This window comes from Arachis stenosperma, chromosome 4 (assembly GCF_014773155.1).
Source record: "Arachis stenosperma cultivar V10309 chromosome 4, arast.V10309.gnm1.PFL2, whole genome shotgun sequence".
NCBI lineage: Eukaryota > Viridiplantae > Streptophyta > Magnoliopsida > Fabales > Fabaceae > Arachis > Arachis stenosperma.
Genome location: NC_080380.1, coordinates 139,220,035 through 139,238,603, shown reverse-complemented (window position 1 = coordinate 139,238,603; position 18,569 = coordinate 139,220,035). Strand labels below are relative to the sequence as shown.

General features: G+C 27.1%; 1 protein-coding gene and 1 pseudogene across 1 annotated transcript; both read left to right on the top strand.

Annotated features, from left to right (window-relative positions):
- Window positions 1-5,301: 5,301 nt before the first annotated feature.
- On the top strand, window positions 5,302-7,440 carry LOC130975691 (protein SLE1-like; annotated as a pseudogene).
- A 654-nt stretch (window positions 7,441-8,094) lies between these two features.
- Window positions 8,095-9,213, top strand: LOC130975690 (protein SLE1-like). The gene is made up of 3 exons (XM_057900441.1): window positions 8,095-8,140; window positions 8,278-8,400; window positions 8,987-9,213. The coding sequence occupies exons 1-3, from the start codon at window positions 8,095-8,097 to the stop codon at window positions 9,211-9,213; spliced, it is 396 nt and encodes a 131-aa protein (XP_057756424.1).
- The last annotated feature ends 9,356 nt before the right edge of the window (window positions 9,214-18,569 follow it).

Genomic DNA, 18,569 nt, shown 5'->3' with positions numbered 1-18,569 from the left:
ATCCTAATATACTTAACGACATAGATCAAATTTGGATGAGTAATATGGAAATTACATGCCAAGTGATCTCATACATGTATATTTCCAGCTGGTCCAACTTTATTGAGATCAAACACAATACAAATATTGCAAAATGAACATTTCACATAACATGAAATAAACCATCAACTTAGTTCTGCAGAAAAATAACTCAATATCTGTCATAGGACATATAGTATAAAATAAACTCCCACTAAACCAAGGCATCACAAATATTGACACCCATTTGAACAGTGTGCTCATGAAAGACTTTAGGGATCAATCCCTTGGTTAATGGGTCTGCTAGCATACATTCTGTTCCTATATGTTCTATGGAAATCTGTTTTTCTTGAATTTTCTCCTTGACAACTAAGAACTTGATGTCTATATGCTTCGATTTTGTCAAGCTCTTATTGTTGTTGGAGTATAATACTGCTGACTTGTTGTCACAGAATATCTTTAATGGCTTTTCAATGCCATCTACTACACGAAGCTCAGTGACAAAGTTTCGCAACCATATGCCATGTTTGGATGCCTCAAAGCAAGCAACATATTTTGCCTCCATTGTTGAGGAAGCTACAAGAGTCTGTTTGTTAGACTTCCATGCAACAACTCCTCCAGCCAAAATGAAGATACAGCCTGAAGTAGAGCGTCTACTGTCTTGGCATCCCACAAAATCGGAATCAGAATACCCAATGATCTCCAAATTTTCTGATCTCCGATAAGTGAGCATGTAATCCTTTGTTCTCTTTAGATAACACATTACGCGTTTAACAGTTGTCCAATGATCCATGCCCGGATTGCTCAAGTATCTACTTAACACTCCCACTACAAATGATATATCAGGACGTGTGCAGACTTGAGCATACATTAAGCTTCCAAGTGCTGATGCATAAGGTTTATCATGCATTGTTGTCCTCTCAAGATCATTTTTAGGGCATTGTTTGAGACTGAACTTGTCTCCTTTAGCTACGGGTGTGTCCATTGGTCTACAATTTTCCATGCCATATCTACTTAAAATTTTTTCGATATAGTTCTTTTGTGATAATCTAAGAATACCTTGAGAACGATCTCTTAGTATCTCGATTCCTAATACAAAAGAAATATCACCAAAATCTTTCATTTCGATTTTGTTCGATAGAAATTTCTTAGTTTCATGTAACATGCCTATATCGTTACTGGTAAGTAGAACGTCATCAACATGTAAGACCAAAAAGATGTATTTACTGCCACTGAACTTGCGGTATATACATTTATCTATAATATTTACCTCAAAATCGTATGAGGTAATGACTTGATGAAACTTGTGATACCATTGACGGGAAGTTTGTTTGAGACCATAGATGGATTTCTTTAACTTACAAACCATAGATTTTGAATCACCTGATACAAAATTTTCTGGTTGTACCATGTACATCGTTTTGTCAATGTCACCATTGAGAAATGATGTCTTTACATCCATCTGATGTAGCTCCAAGTCAAAATGAGTTACTAGTGCCATTATGGTTCTAAAAGAGTCTTTCGATGATACTGGAGAGAAAGTCTCTTTATAGTCTATGCCTTCTTTTTGAGTAAAGCCTTTAGCGACTAGACGAGCTTTATATCTCTCGACATTACCCTTAGAATCCCTTTTGGTTTTAAATATCCATTTACAACCAATTGGTTTTACACCTTCAGGTAATTCTACGAGATCCCAAACGTCATTGTCTTTCATAGACTTCATCTCTTCTTTCATGGCATCGATTCACTTTTCAGAGTCAGAACTTTGCATGGCTTGAAGAAAATTGATTGGGTCATTTTCTGTCAAACCAATGCCATCCTCATATTCTTGGAGATAGACAACATATTCATCCGAAATTACACTTTTCCTTTCTCTTATGGATCTCCTTAATGGCACTTCTTGAGGTTGTTGAGCTTGCTGTATGGATTGGGGTTGATGAGGATTCTCATCATTTTCTTGTACTGTAGCAGTATCTCGAGTAACAACAATATTCTCATTGTTCTCTTGTACTGTAACTGGATCTACAGTAGGATTCTCATTTTGCTCTTGTACTATAACTGTATCTTGAACAACAATAGGCACAAGGACCTGATCATTGTCAGTTACAGAATCCTTATCAAAAGCAACATTCCTAATATTTTCTTCCCCCCCAAACTCAACTTCCTCAAAAAATCTCGCATTTTCCGTTTCAAAAATAGACCTTGATGCAGGATTATAAAACTTGTACCCCCATGAGCGCTCAACGTAACCAACAAAGTAGCAACTAATTGTACTTGAGTCCAATTTTCTTTCATGCGGCCTACAAGGTCGCGCCTCAGCTGGACATCCCCAAATATGCAGATTCTTTATACTGGGCCTTTTTCCAGTCCAAATTTCATATGGGATTTTGTTAACTGCTTTACTTGGCACCCTATTAAGGATGTACACTGCGGTCTTTAATACTTCTCCACAGAGTGATTCAGGCAAGGAAGAATGACTATTCATACTTCTCACCATGTCCTTAAGAGTTTGATTCCTTCGCTCTGCAACACCATTCATGCTAGGTTTGCCTGGCATGGTGTATTGCGGAACAATACCACACTCCTCTAGGAAAAGAGCAAAAAACCCGGGACGTTGCTCACTTGAGCCGTCATATCTTCCGTAGTATTCACCACCACGATCAGATTTGACAGTTTTAATTTTCTTTCCAAGTTGAAGTTCAACTTCAACTTTTGAAAGACTTGAAAACATCCAAGGCTTGGGACTTTTCATGAATTAAATATAGGTACCCGTAACGAGAGTAATCATCTATGAACGTAATAAAGTACCGTTGTCCATTCCAAGAGACAGTAAGGAATGGGCCACATATATCGGTATGTATTAGTTCTAAGACATCTCTGGCTCTCTCGGCACCTAATTTCATTTCGTTTGTCCTTTTCCCCTTTATGCACTCAATGCAGACTTCAAAGTCTGCCAAATTTAGGGGTCCAAGAATTCCATCCGACACGAGACTCTGAATTCTCTGTTTAGAGATGTGGCCTAGGCGTTTGTGCCATAATTATGCCGAATTCTCATTTAGTTTTTGTTTTGTACCCGTTTGCAGTATTTCATTATTATAGGAATTTAAGTTAAGCCTATATAGATTATCCACCAAATGACCAGAGCAAATATTATTCGAATTATAAGAGACTGACTTTATTGTCTCCGAATGAACAAAAATAACCTGATTTGTCCAAACGAGAAACAGAAACCAAATTTCGTCTAAATGACGGTACATAAAATGTCTCTAATAAATCCAAATAAAATCCACTCGTGGAACATAATCTAAAGGTTCCTATAGCTTCGACTGCAACTATATTGCCGTCTGCCACGTAGATGTATCTTTTAGCATCACTTGGCGGTCGGCTCCACAGGCAACCCTGCATAGTGACACTTACATGAGTAGTAGCAGCAGAATCTACCCACCAAGTATCAACAGGTGCATAACTTAAACTAGCCTCAGAACAAACAAAAGTGAGAATTATACCCTTCTTCACACGCCAAGTGGCATATTTGGTACAATCCTTCTTCATGTGTCCCACCTTCTTACAGAAGAAACAGGTTGAAACCTGATCCTGTTTCTTAGCCTTTTTCTGCTGAGAAGGCACATCTGCAGTAATATCACGCTTTCTTTTATACTGAGAAGATAAAGCCATGTGAGCACTGAATTTCTTAGTAAAGAATTTTTCAACATCCTTTAGGAACTGTTTGGCATTTTTATCCTCAGTAATTGAGCCCTGAAACACCTCAGGAATTGAGCGTTTCATAATCATAATTCTCATTCGATTGGATCTTTCCCACTTCTCTATTTTAACCTCATTCAGGTTTTCTGGAGTGGAAGTGGGTTTCTCCTTTCGAAGAGCTATATCTAGATCCATACAACTGAGGACAATCTCCACGGTATCCTTCCAAACTTTAAAGTTTGAACCATTCAGCATAGGAATACTGCTAATTTGTGCAGAAACATTGGTAGCTAAAGCCATAGTTTCTAGATTAGAACAAATAAACATGCAGTAAACATTAGTTAATTAATGGGAAAAAATCCATATTGAGATATCTAGCACAACATTAATTTTCAATCTTTGGATAGAAAAATTAACTGTAAGTGATACTCTCATTGCAGTAATCAAATATTGTCAAAATTCCTGTCACGCATTAAGCCTTTCTTTGGACTGACTTAATGCGCACATGGAGACTTAAACTTCGCAACCTATTTATTATCGAATATATTTTTTATTAATTGGCCAAACAATAACCTTCCTTTGGGCCGATTATTGATCGCATAATTAATAGAAAATAAACAAAAGTGTGCAATGCTTATTATTTGGCCAAACAATAAACTTCCTTTGGGCCGATTATTATTCGCATAAATAATAAGCATTCCTTTATTCTTAATTAGTTACCCAAATATGTATTTACTATCAATATGTGTATGTAATTCGGCCAAATATAGACCTTCCTTTGGGCCGACCAATATTCGCATGAATTACATAACATCATATTCTTTATGTTTTGAATAAATCAATTTTCATAAAAGAGGCTACTTTGGCAGCATAATGTTCAATCAATTTATTCCAAAATTAAATCTTTATAAAATAGATGGGTATACTAATCCAAATTATTACTAGTTTCTTTAGGTAGCAATTAAAAAATATTTAAATCGCAAAAAGATTTAAATCTTAATGGTGTCTTTTCAAACCTTTAAAAAATTATATATATAAATATATAGTACTAAAACGTGCTCAACATACAGTATAAGCACGCAACAATATACATATATATACATATATCAAAAAAAATAATAATAATATATATGTAAACAATCATACATGATAACACACGTATATATAATATAAAGAATTGCAATATCACGGCGCTGCAATTAAAAGAAGGAAATTAATCTGTGTTAGTGCAACAGTACCAATATACGACGCACATCATACACGTTTATTTCTTTATACGTAATATTATCAAGGAAGGAACACAAAATATATATTAATCCATATATTGATTCAGCGAATTAAAACCGAATATTTTCGATGATTAAATTATGGATGGCTCTGATACTACTTGTTGGAATAATTAATTTTCAATAACCCAGATCATCCATATTGAATCACCAAAAAATATAACATAATGCGGAAGCGTAACTGAATTCATAAACATGAATCATACGATCGGAAGAATTTGAATCTTGTGATTCTTTCGATCTTCCTCAACCAAAGCCTTATGTATTCCTAGGTGGCTGAACTGTGACTCTTTTGATGGGGAAAGAGCAACAAAGGCGCTTTGGTATATTGGGGATCGAAACCCTGAAGGTCTATTTATATTTGAGCATGGCACCCATTAAACCCTAAAGCCCAAATAAAATAGTATCTAAAACTCAAAAGATAATATATCTAAAATCCAAAAAGATAATTATCTAAAGAACAAAAGATAATATCCGATTTTATTCTCATTTAATTCCAAATCAAAAGTAATAATGACTTATTCAATTAGCATTTATAACAATAAATGAGATCATCATTATATAAGTCATTTAATTTGAAATAGCATCATTTGTGATTATAATTGATATATGTATTACCCACAAATAAGTTAGAAAATTAAATAATTTTCTAACAAATAGATGTTATGAAAATGTTGTCTTGATGCATGTTCCCATACTTAGTTGCTAATAATATCGTCGTTCTCGTACTTAGTTCTTCCATACTATCGTTGTTAGGATTTATACGTTGTTTTATGTCTACTATTTGTGTTGGTTTATCTTAGTTGTCCTTCTACTAATAATGTAGTTAGCTAGGATTTATATGTTGTTATTTTGCTGTGTACTGTTTGTGTCTCTTTATCTATAAAGGCAGATGCTATAAAATTATTATTTTGACTGTTATTTTCAACTTATCTAAGTTTATTATGTTCGTGCTACAGTACTATATCTCCTGTCTTCATTTTTTATTGTAATTTAGCAATATTTTAATTTTTATCTTAATATTAAGGAGATACTTTAAAACGAAGGCAATTTATGTATTTAAATAAAATAAAATTTAAAATTATTCACATTGCACACGTCAATAGGAGGGACAGCAAATTAAAAAGGTATCAGATATATCAAATATCAGGTGCAGGTATCAGGTTCGGACTGAAACTCATCCACTGCAATCGAGTTAGTCTCTTTCACTATATATTGTATGTACGTGTCACCATCATCCCACCTAATAGTGTTATCATTGTGCACTTCTTCATTCACGTGTCAATGCATGTGACCGTACAATGCAAGTGTACGCGCGTCCTTCATCTTTACTGGTTCACATACAATAATGTAACCCTATTTGCCTTTATATAAATCATGCTGCTCTTAGCTTATTTCTCATTCAAATTATGTCTTTAATTACCACTATAAACATCTTTAGAATAACAAAAATTCTATAAGGTAGAAAAAAATCTGAGCGTGTAAGCAATATCACAACTTGACAAAAAGAAAAAGTGTGAAGAGCTTGATAAGAGGGCAAAGCAAGGTGAAACCATGGTTCCTGGTGGTACTGGTGCAAGAATTTAAAAACTCAAAAACACATTGCTAAAGGTATACAATTGATTTGTGTTATTTAAATTATTTTTTATTAATAATAATATAAATTCAATTTTAATTTATTTTGTAATGAGAGTACATAATGAATACATAAGATATAAATTTTATTAAATATTTTTAAAATTTTTTATATTTTTTATGTATTTTTATTATCACAATTGAGTCTAATTAAATTATTATTAATAAAAAATAATTTAATAATTTAAATAATAATTTGCATTATTTGTATAATCATTTTTAAGTGTATGTTGTTTTATTTAAAAATTTTTTAATATATCATACTATTATTTTTTAAGAAATTTAAATGAGTAAGAAGAATAGACAAATTATTGACGTTCTTTTCTATTTTTAATCAATTTTTGTGTGAAAATTTTTTCTCTTGGGATGAACAAATCTGAATCCTAGACTTAAACTATTGAAAACTCGTTTTAATATATGATACTATTTGTTTAAAAAAACTTTAAAACCCATAAAAAATATGAATGTTATTACTTATTACTTTTTGAAAATGAAAAAATGTTCTTTATACTTTTAAGATGATTTTTTCGATCATATTAATATCACTTATGGATATAAGTAAAAGTATAGGAAGGAGTAAAGGAGGCCAGACTAGGAAGGAACAATTGGGATCAGAAGAATATCATGAAATTGGTACAAAAAGAGGGCAGACTAGAAAGGAACAGATAGGGACTGCGAGCTACCAAGAAATGGGACGTAAAGGAGGTCTCTCTACCATGGATAAGTCCGGCAGAAAGTATGCTCTGCTGAGGAAGGCATCGATATTAATGAATTCAAGTTTACCAACGAAGAAAAATAGATGTTATGAAGTTGTTGTCTTGATGCATGTTCCCGTACTTAGTTGCTAATAATATCGTTGTTTTTGTACTTAGTTCTTCCGTTATCGTTGTTAGGATTTATACGTTGTTTTAAGTCTACTGTTTGTGTTGGTTTATCTCCGTTGTCCTTCTACTTTGCTGCTAATAATGTAGTTAGCTAGGATTTATATGTTGTTATTTTGTCTGTGTATTGTTTGTGTCTCTTTATCTATAAAGACAGATGCTATAAAGTTGTTTTTTTGACTGTTATTTTCAACTTATCTAAGTTTATTATGTTCGTGCTACAGTACTATACCTCCTGTCTTCGTTTTTTATTGTAATTTAGCAATATTTTAATTTTTATCTTAATATTAAGGAGATACTTTAAAACGAAGGTAATTTATGTATTTAAATAAAATAAAATTTAAAATTATTCACATTGCACACGTCAATATAGTAGGAGGGACAGCAAATTAAAAAGGTATCAGATATATCAAGATATCAGGTGCAGGTATCAGGTTTGGACTGAAACTCATCCACTGCAATCGAGTTAGTCTCTTTCACTATATATTGTATGTACGTGTCACCATCATCCCACCTAATAGTGTTATCATTGTGCACTTCTTCATTCACGTGTCAATGCATGTAACCGTACAATGCAAGTGTACGCGCGTCCTTCATCTTTACTGGTTCACATACAATGTAACCCTATTTGTCCCTATATAAATCATGCTGGTCTTAGCTTATTTCTCATTCAAATTATGTCTTTAATTACCACTATAAACATTTTTAGAAGAACAAAAATTCTATAAGGTGGAAAAAAAATTTGAGCATGTAAGCAACATCACAACTTGACAAAAAAAAGTGTGAAGAGCTTGATAAGAGGGCAAAGCAAGGTGAAACCGTGGTTCCTGGTGGTACTGGTGGTAAGAATTTAGAAACTCAAAAACACATTGCTAAAGGTATGCAATTGATTTGTGTTATTTAAATTATTTTTTATTAATAATAATATAAATTCAATTCTAATTTATTTTTTAATGAGAATACATAATGAATACATAAGATATAAATTTTATTAAATATTTTTTATGTATTTTTATTATCACAATTGAGTCTAATTAAATTATTACTAATAAAAAATAATTTAATAATTTAAATAATAATTTACATTATTTGTATAATCATTTTTAAGTGTATGTTGTTTTATTTAAAAACTTTTTAATATATCATACTATTATTTTTTAAGAAATTTAAATGAGTAAGAATGAGAGACAAATTATTCACGTTTTTTTTTCTATTTTTAATCAATTTTTGTGTAAAAAATTTTTCTCTTGGAATGAACAAATCTAAAACCTAAACTTAGATTATTGAAAACTCGTTTTAATATATGTTATATGATACTATTTGTTTAAGAAAACTTTAAAACCGATAAAAAAATATGAATGCTATTATTTATTACTTTTTAAAATGAAAAAAATGTTCTTTATACATTTAAGATGATTTTTTCGATCATATTAATATCACTTATGGATATAAGTAAAAGTATAGGAAGGAGCAGAGGAGGCCAGACTAAAAAGGAGCAGCTGGAATTAAAAAGATATCATGAAATTGGTACAAAAAGAGGGCAGACTATAAAAGAACAGAAAGGGACTGCGGGTTACCAAGAAATAGAACGTAAGGGAGGCCTCTCTACCATGGATAAGTCCGGCAGAAAGCATGTTGCTGAAGAAGGCATCAATATTAATGAATCCAAGTTTACCAACGAAGAAAAATAGATGTTATAAAGTTGTTGTCTTGATGCATGTTCCCATACTTATTGCTAACATACTTAGTTGCTAATAATATCGTTGTTCTCGTACTTATTTCTTCCATACTATAGTTGTTAGGATTTATATGTTGTTTTATGTCTACTGTTTGTGTTGGTTTATCTTCGTTGTCCTTCTACTTAGTTGCTAATAATGTAGTTTGCTAGGATTTATATATTGTTGTTTTGTGTGTACTGTTTGTGTCTCTTCTATTTTTAATATATAAAAGTAGGTACATAGGTTTACCACATTGCTTCTAAGTTATTTCTCTTCTTCTACTAACGCCATGTTAGCATTAACGCTTACTTGGCAAAATTTTAGAATCCACCATTTAAATCTTGCCAAATCAACTTTTATTTTCACATAAAAAAAACACAAAAAAAAAAAACTAAAAAACACAATAAAAACCAACAAATTAACTTTTTCTAAATCAATCATTATTTCTAAAACAACAAAAACACAAATTAACATTTACCCCAACAAAAAGCTCTCAAAACCAAAGAGCTTATTACCTTTCTCAAACCCTCACCCTCTTAGCACCTCTCCCTATCAAAATCCTATTTCCTCCATCCTCTTCCGGTCCCATCCTATTTTCTTAATCCTCTTCCGGTCCCATGAGCCATTACCTTTTCCTCAAAACAAATTGTACATCGTGATGTCAATCTCCGGCAGAGCTGCATTGCATAAATTGCAGAGACCAGGGCAAACTCCATTCCTCCTCTTGTGGTTTTCAACTTTGCCGTTTACTCTTCTCATTGTTCAATATCATTTTCAATAGCCCTATTTATTTGTTATAAATAATAACATTTTAATTGTGAACTCATTGCAAGTAGCACAAGTTTATGTATTCCTCTTTTGTAAACGGTTCTGTCTAACAGTCAAAACCAAAATTAATGTGCATTTAAAATTATTGCTACTATCGATTGCAATATTTCATCATCAAATTATAAATTGTTATTTTACATGTGGAGTACTTCTTCCACAATTTACATTTACGTCTCTTTTTCAAATTGTTATTGCTTCCACAATTTACTTGGAATGGATTATCATTCTTTGATCATGTCTTATTCTCTTTATTGTAGAAGGATTTGCAGTGGTAATGACAGACTGGAAGAGTTAATACCCGAAATTACTAAATGAAAATCAACCAATCACTATTTAGTACAATGTTTTAAAAAAATTAAAACAAAAAACTCTTATCTATTATTATTTAGTTGAAACATCAAATACTAATTAAATGCAATAAACATACATTAAAAATGTCATAATAATAATTATAAAAAATTTCAGTTACAAATATTCAAATTCTATAACTTACTCTGACTACTCTTCATTTCTCAATCTCTTATATTAATTGTCAAAAATTCCTTAAATTTAATATAACGTTGTTATATGTTTTTCATTCTCATTCATTTATTTTTTTCATTATTTACAAACAAAAAAGTCGCAAAAAAAAAAAACAAAGTATAGCCATTAATGCAAATCAAAAAATAAAAAAAAATGAAAATACAGTTTTGTATAACTCTAATATAAATAACCTATGTCTTTTCTAAAAATAAATAAATTCAAAATCTATTTATAATATGTTCTTTAAAATATTTTTAATATAACATTTATTAAAATATACTATATAGTATAAATAATCTATTTCTCCGTGCATTGCGCGGATCTCACTCTAGTTATCTATAAAGGCAGATGCTATAAAGCTGTTGTTTTGACTATTATTTTCGACTTATCTAAGTTTATTATGTTCAAGTGCTACAGTACTATATCTCTTGTTTTCGTTTTTTATTATAATTTAGCAATATTTTAATTTTTATCTTAATATTAAGGAGATACCTTAAAACAAAATAATTTATGTATTTAAATAAAATAAAATTTAAAATTATGTATTTATAATATTTGTAAAATTTTATGTTTTAGTGTTAAATTTAATCTATTTGAATTGCCAACATAAACCGATAAAAACTTAAAACTTATAAATAAAAAATATTTAAAATTTAAATAGAGGATATAACGTAAAAAAGTTAATACAAAAATCGTAAATATGCGCAACAGTTTATGTACAATAATTTTTTAATTTTTTATTTGATCTATTTTAGTTTTTATGATTAGTGACATCAGTTTTTAGAACAAATTCTCTTTGTTTTAATAAACTAGTTATTTATTATTTAATATTAAAAAATATGTTACTTTTTATAAAAATTAAACACTAATATTTTCATAAAAATATATAAAAAATAATAAAATATATTGTATATCAAAAATAAAAAATAATATAAAATACACTAATAATTTAGCATATTAACCTAAATAAATATTAAATTAAATTATAAAATTATAATAAATTATATAAGCTCTATACAAAATTAGTATATAAAGATATTATTATTTCTATTATATATATATATATATATAAGTATTTTACAAATGTTATTTTTTGAAGTATGTTTAATTTTTTTTAGTATTTTTTAGTACTCTTTTGTTTTAATGCGTTATATTTTTTCACAATTAAAGTTAACTTTTTTTTGTGTAATTTGCTCCGTCTGAACAATCAATAATTCATATTATAAAAAAATAACAATAATAAAAATAATATACAAAAACAATAACTATAAAATTATACAATATTAAACAAAAAAATTATATATTTTGGTACTTTTTAATAATTAATTTGTCAATTAATGGTGACAAAAAATAAATGAAAAAACCAAAATTTTCCATTTTTTAAGATAAATAAAAAAATTAATTATAATAAATTTAAATAATTATGTTTATAAAATACTTTATAACATTTTAATTTTAAGAATGGATTTGTTTTTACATCCTGAATTTTAATTTTAACTTTTAGCATTTATTTATCTCATCATAACATAATTCAAAACATTCTTACCCATGAGTATATATATAATTTTAAGTTATTTTTAAGTTATTGTATGTTATATTAGTTAGTAGTTATTTAGTCTCAAATAATAAGCATTATTTTGTTAGTAAAATGCATACGTAAAAAAAAAGCTTAATTATTTTATTAATTTTATAATTTTACTAAATTTTTAATTAAATTTTTATATTTTTCTTTAATTAGGTTTTATTCTAAAACTTATCTAAATTTTGGTGGAGAGATAAGAGTGGTATTTAAGGGATTCAGATATTTAACAAAATTTTAGACAGATTTTAATAGATTAAAATTTAAAATTCAAAAAATACTTGAAATGTCACGATATTTATATGTAATCCACAAGAGTAAATTTCCATAGGATAAAACTAATATAATACTCGTTAAAGTTTAAACATTGGATTGATTTAGCAAAGTTACTCAAAATTTAGATAGTTTGTTGGGTAATTTTATCAAATGAATCTATTTTTTTTTTTATGAATATCGAACTAATTTACATTTTTCATGAATAGAATTCACGTTATATATATATATATATATATATATATATATATATATATATATATATATATATATATATATATATATTTTTTTTTGTCAGATCACGTTACTTAAATCTTTGATAAACAAAATGGTCTTAAATCTTGGATAAACAAAATGGTAATTTACTTTAGCACTAAATATGACCAAAAAATATTAGTAGTACCGAAAGACGGATGTGAAAATAGTTTTTTTTTTTTTGGATATGGTGAAAGTGCCATTTAAGTAGAATTTTTTGAGATTAATATATCACTTTTTTTTTCTGTTTTCTACAACGCCGATAAACTTTGAACTTTTAGGTCAAGCCCAATATTTTTTTCTGGACTTGAGGTTGTTTTGTTTAAGATCTTAAAAAGCCCGCTTAGAATAAAAATAAATGCAACCAAAAATAATATCTATATCACGACACCATAATCTCATATCATCTGAACATCATTATTCTAACGCTCAAAGTCCTTAGATTAAATCCATAGTATAAAATCGTGTAAAACAAATCTATTTTCCTCTTTGTCCTACGCATTTGGTGGGAGATAATAGACATTAACAGAAAGGGAAATAAAGGTGTTAATCCCCTTTATATATCGGGTAAATACAATTAAGTTGTTAGAAAATTGGTTTAACTTTTTAGTTTTTACTTTGTAGTTTCCACTTTCCAGATCCAATCAGCTAAGGTCATTGCACTCCTAAATCAAACCCTCTTTCACATTCACAAATGTTCCTTTATCTCCACCTATTATTATATAATAGAATTAATTAAAATCTCCTTTCATAAAAAAAATATCTTCTATAGTGAGAATTGTAAAATAATAAAATAATAAAATAATAATCACTATTAAATTTATAAATTTTATCATGTGTGGACTTCACCTTGATTTAAAAATGATTAAGTTCTCACTTTTTCATTTCAGAAGAATTTGAGCGTGTATATATATTATTATGGAAGCTAAACCAAGAATAGGAGATTTAGATTATTAGATTCCCTAAACTACTCCCACCATTAGTCACTCATATTTCATTATCTTTTTCGAAACTTTCACATATATTTTGACAAAATATGAGGGCACAAATAATAAAAAGCATATTTACATTTGTAAGGTTTCATTATCAGCAATCGTTTTCTATTGCAATTCTTGTGAATCCGCTCTCAATTAATTAAACATATGCATTTAACTAATTTTTTAAAATAATTTTTCTATTTTAAATCTTAAGTGTACTCTAAACAATAAATCTTAGAAAACATAAGAGTTAAAAAATATTAATTTTATAATAAAAGATTAGAGTTAAGTAAAAATTGATTTCTTATATTAAACTAACAAAAAATAATTATTAAATCAGTTATAATTGTAAGATAATTTTATACAAATTTTTTTTGTATGTACGTATAATATAGTTATAAAATAATTGTATATATATAGAATAATAATATTATAAATAATTGAACGGCAAGAACAAGTATAAACAATTATAGCCAACGAGTAATAACTCAAATGACATAGTCTTTCTATATTGCAGGTTCGAGTCTCCTATCTTTAGTTTAAAAAAAAAGTATAAACAATTATGGACTTTATAAACCACGGATTCTCCTCATCATCATTCTCGTCAGTCTCGTAATCTTTTGTTTGGATTTATTGTTGGTAAGAACTATGTATTCATTCAACGAATTAAACATATTCATAAAAAATGTTAGCAAAATTTTTTTTTACCCAGTAATTAATTATTAATATAATTATTAATATTTAAAAATATCGATTAAAAATATATTATTAAATTATTAAACTAAAAATATTAAATTAATAATTAAAATAATAACAAAAATAATAAATTTGAGAGTTTTTGAGATTTTTATTTTTATTACTTAAAAAGATTTCAGACAGAGGAAAAAGAAGATACTTATCCAAGGTCCGCTTTTAGAATTTCTACTAATAAATAAGTAAATAAATAAATACAGTGGAATAGGCCAAATGAAAACAACACGAGAAAGGAGAAAAACTAGGAATAAAGCATATTTTTCTTAATTTACGGTGTAGTTATTAGGATTTTTTATTTAAATAAATATAGTAAATAAATGTATTTTAGATATGTACAATCTTATTTTATTTATATTATAAACAAGATAAGGTTGGGTTATGAATTTTGATAATAATTTTTAAAATTATTTATTTTAAATTTATTTAATTCATTTAAATAAAAAATGCCATAAAAGTTTTAAAAGATAAATAATCAATATGTAACATCATATATTGAGATTTCTCAAGTCATTTCCTTGTTAACTGATATTCTCTCTCTCTATATTTTATATATATATATATATATATATATATATATATATATATATATATATATATATATATATATATAGATTGCCATTTTAATTTTTTCCAGATATAAATGGAGTTAAGTAGCGGAAGTAACGAAATAGTTGGTTATAGTCCTTCCACTTGGCAAGCTAAAAGGTTTCAATTAATGAGGTGTATGATTATTATTTATGATTTAAATTTTTAAATCACCATCAACTTCATTATATAAATATATGTATCTTCTGGAAGAAGGAAACCTAAGAATTTTCAGTCATGTATTAAATTAGTTTTTCAGATATCAAATAGCATTCTACTTTCTAAAAAGTCAAACTAACAAATATTAGAGAAAAATTAAGGATAATAGTAAAGTGAGGATTATTTTTATTTAATAAAAAAAACAACAAAAATATTTATTATGCGTAATATACATTCATTTTTAAAAAACTTAATGAAAACCTTTATTCTTTATCTAATTTTTCTTATAATTAAAGAAATTTCCAAAAATTAAAGCTGAGAAAGAGAGAAGATAATATAGGCGAAGGGGAAAAAAAGACAGATACAAAAATAGAAGTGTATTTAGAAGAAGATTGATGCATGCATATGGTTGACTTTAATTTAATTAATTACTGTAGTTGGTGGAACTTTCAAACATATAATGAGTTTCTGTGCCAAATCGTTATCAAATTCGGGTGTCATAATCATCAACATTATTTAATTCGGGTGTGTTACATGTATAAATTAATTTCAACCTATGTTGGAATAAATATATTAATTAATAGTTCTCTCCTCCATTTAATATCTAGAAAATCAGACTCTCTCAGAAACCGAATTGAAATTTCCATATAAACATCGCTAGCTCTTTAACCTCTTCTTAATTAAGCAAAACAATATAATGCAAATTAAACGCAATTAAAAAGAGTAGTACATACCTAAGAGATAAACAACAAAATATATTATTTATTTTCCTATTTATGATTATGAAACGATGTTACTAGTTACTTTAATTTCACACAAGTCAATTTTGGCGACCACTGATTGATTTAAACTAAAAAGTCTAGTAGCTACCACTATTAAGGAGATAAAAGAAAAAGGAAAAAAAAAAGTCAATAACCACAAATTATAATATTAATAACTTATATTATGTCACTCTCAATAGCTTGGGAAGAAAAAACAAAATGAAGCATGACAAAATATATATCTTAGAAGGAATGAAAGAATTTCGTACTATATTTGGTTGGAGGCTGCATTATATATATTGCACGCTTTTTGAGTCATGACCTATTTATAGCCAGCTAGTCATTTCAACTTTGCAATTAATTAAAGAGTAAATCAAAATGATACGAAATCTTGAATGAGACACCTATTAATTAGAAGAAAGTTTTTAACAATTGTCAATTGGTCAACATAGATGGAACGTGCATTAATTGCTAGCTCTGATCTTCTCAACAATGATATTTTTTATTTCATTTTTTTAATGTTTAACTTTCCAAAAAATTAGATTTAGAACTCACAAAACAGAAAAATAAACCAAACACACACCATGTTATATTATTTTGTTATACGAATGCACAAAATCATTAAATTGATTATCTATTTAGTATTTATTTTTGGCTCTAGATACACACAAAATCTACTTTTTTTTCTTTTTTTTTTTCTTTTGGACTTACGTATATCGGTATATAGTAGCCTATTGGTATGCTTGCAAAGGCACAAAGAAAAGATGGGATTGGAATAACGAAGTCAAAGTGGGGTCCATCCCAGCTCATGATCAACAAATTATGGCGTTTATCTGCTGAATTGATTTGTTAGCATGATGTATGTATATGATTTTGTGCACCGGTATTAAATACTATAAATAATTAGTTAAGGAAAAGATGATGGAGGATTATTAGGGTGATGCCTTTTATTAATGCGGATAGTAGCACAAATACAAATGAAATGTTATTATCAATTATGAAGTAAGAGAGGAGACCTATCTTTCCTTAAATAATAATAATAATTCAAAAAGGGTTCTTATATAAGAGTTAACAAGAAGGATAAATTTTGATATTACAATATAATGAACATATGGCTTAATAAGAAATTGACATTGGATTATATAATTCATATTGACAAATACTTTAAGTTTATTTTAAACATATATTGTATATTATTTAATATTAAAGTTCCCTTTAAATTAATTATAAAAGAGGAAGTATAAAATATATTTTTGATTAAATTTTTGAAATAATTAAAGAATTTTTAATATTTAAAAATAGTATTTTGTGATTAATTTTAAAAATATTAAAGTACCCTTTTGTATTTAAAGTTGTTTAATTATATTACAAATTAAAATTTATCAAAAGACTAAAATACACAGAGTTTATTTACAAACTAAAATAATTTTAAAAGACTAAAATATCCTTTAAACAATAATTTGAAAATGACTAATGTATCCTTATAGGATTAATTATTAAGATTGTTTGAGTGTATTATTAATTAACAATTTTAATTTAATATTAAAAAAACTAAATCATCCTATAATTAATTTTTAAAAAACTAAAATAAATTTTTAGAGCTAATCTTGAGAAGACTAAAATACCCTTAATTAGAGTTAATTTTTAAAAGAAAAAAATAACCTTTAACAATATTTTAAAAAAAACTAAAATATTATTATAGAGTTAATTCTTATAGTCTGATTGAATTATAAATTAAAAATTTAAATTTGATTTTAAAAGAGTTTAAAATGTGTTACCGGTTCATTTTAAAATATTAAATTATCCTCTTTAAAACACAAACAAAAATAATTTTAAAAAAAATACTAAAATTTTCTTCAAGTTTAAGGATATTTAATTGTAATAGAAATTAAATTTTGAATTTTATTATAAAAAGACTAAAATTTCTATGCAGTTCCTTTTAAGAAATTAAATATTAAATTACAATTGTAGGATATATTAAAATTGTTTGACTGTATTAGAAATTAAAAATTTAAATTTAATTTTAAAATAAAATATCTTTATACTTAGTTTATGATACAATTAAAGAACTTTAAACATAAAAATATTTTTTAATATTTTTAATATTAATATTAAAATACTATTTAATTAAAGGTAGGTTATATAATATATAGTTTTAAAAGTAAAAATAAAAATATTTACTGATATGAATTGTGTAGTCTATATATTATTTTCTTATTAAACCATGTGTTTATTATACCTATACATGTTTATTTTTCAATGAATCGGAGCAACCACCATAATTAAAAGGAGATGAACGTTATTTACTAGTCGCATAACCTTAAAATTTATTATATTTCATGCATTCTATGAAATATACCAAAATAGAAGCTTAGTTTGGTTTATCCTGACTTCATATATATATATATATATATATATATATATATATATATAGAAACTTTATTCAATTGATTTGAATTGGTGATACGGTAATGATAGAAAAATAATAAAAAATCAGTTTAAATAGTCTAAATTTATTTTATTTGATATTTATTAATTTTAGTAATAATTAATAAATATTAAATAAAATAAATTTAGACTATTTTTTGATTAAATTTAATTTGAATATTCATATAAATCATTGTGGTCGTTTACTTT

Coding starts and splice junctions, on each gene's coding strand:
- LOC130975690 (XM_057900441.1), top strand. CDS start 8,095: ATGCAAGTGTACGCGCGTCCTTCATCTTTACTGGTTCACATACAAT. Junction 8,141..8,277: donor TTTACTGGTTCACATACAAT/GTAACCCTATTT, acceptor TGAGCATGTAAG/CAACATCACAACTTGACAAA. Junction 8,401..8,986: donor TCAAAAACACATTGCTAAAG/GTATGCAATTGA, acceptor GTAAAAGTATAG/GAAGGAGCAGAGGAGGCCAG.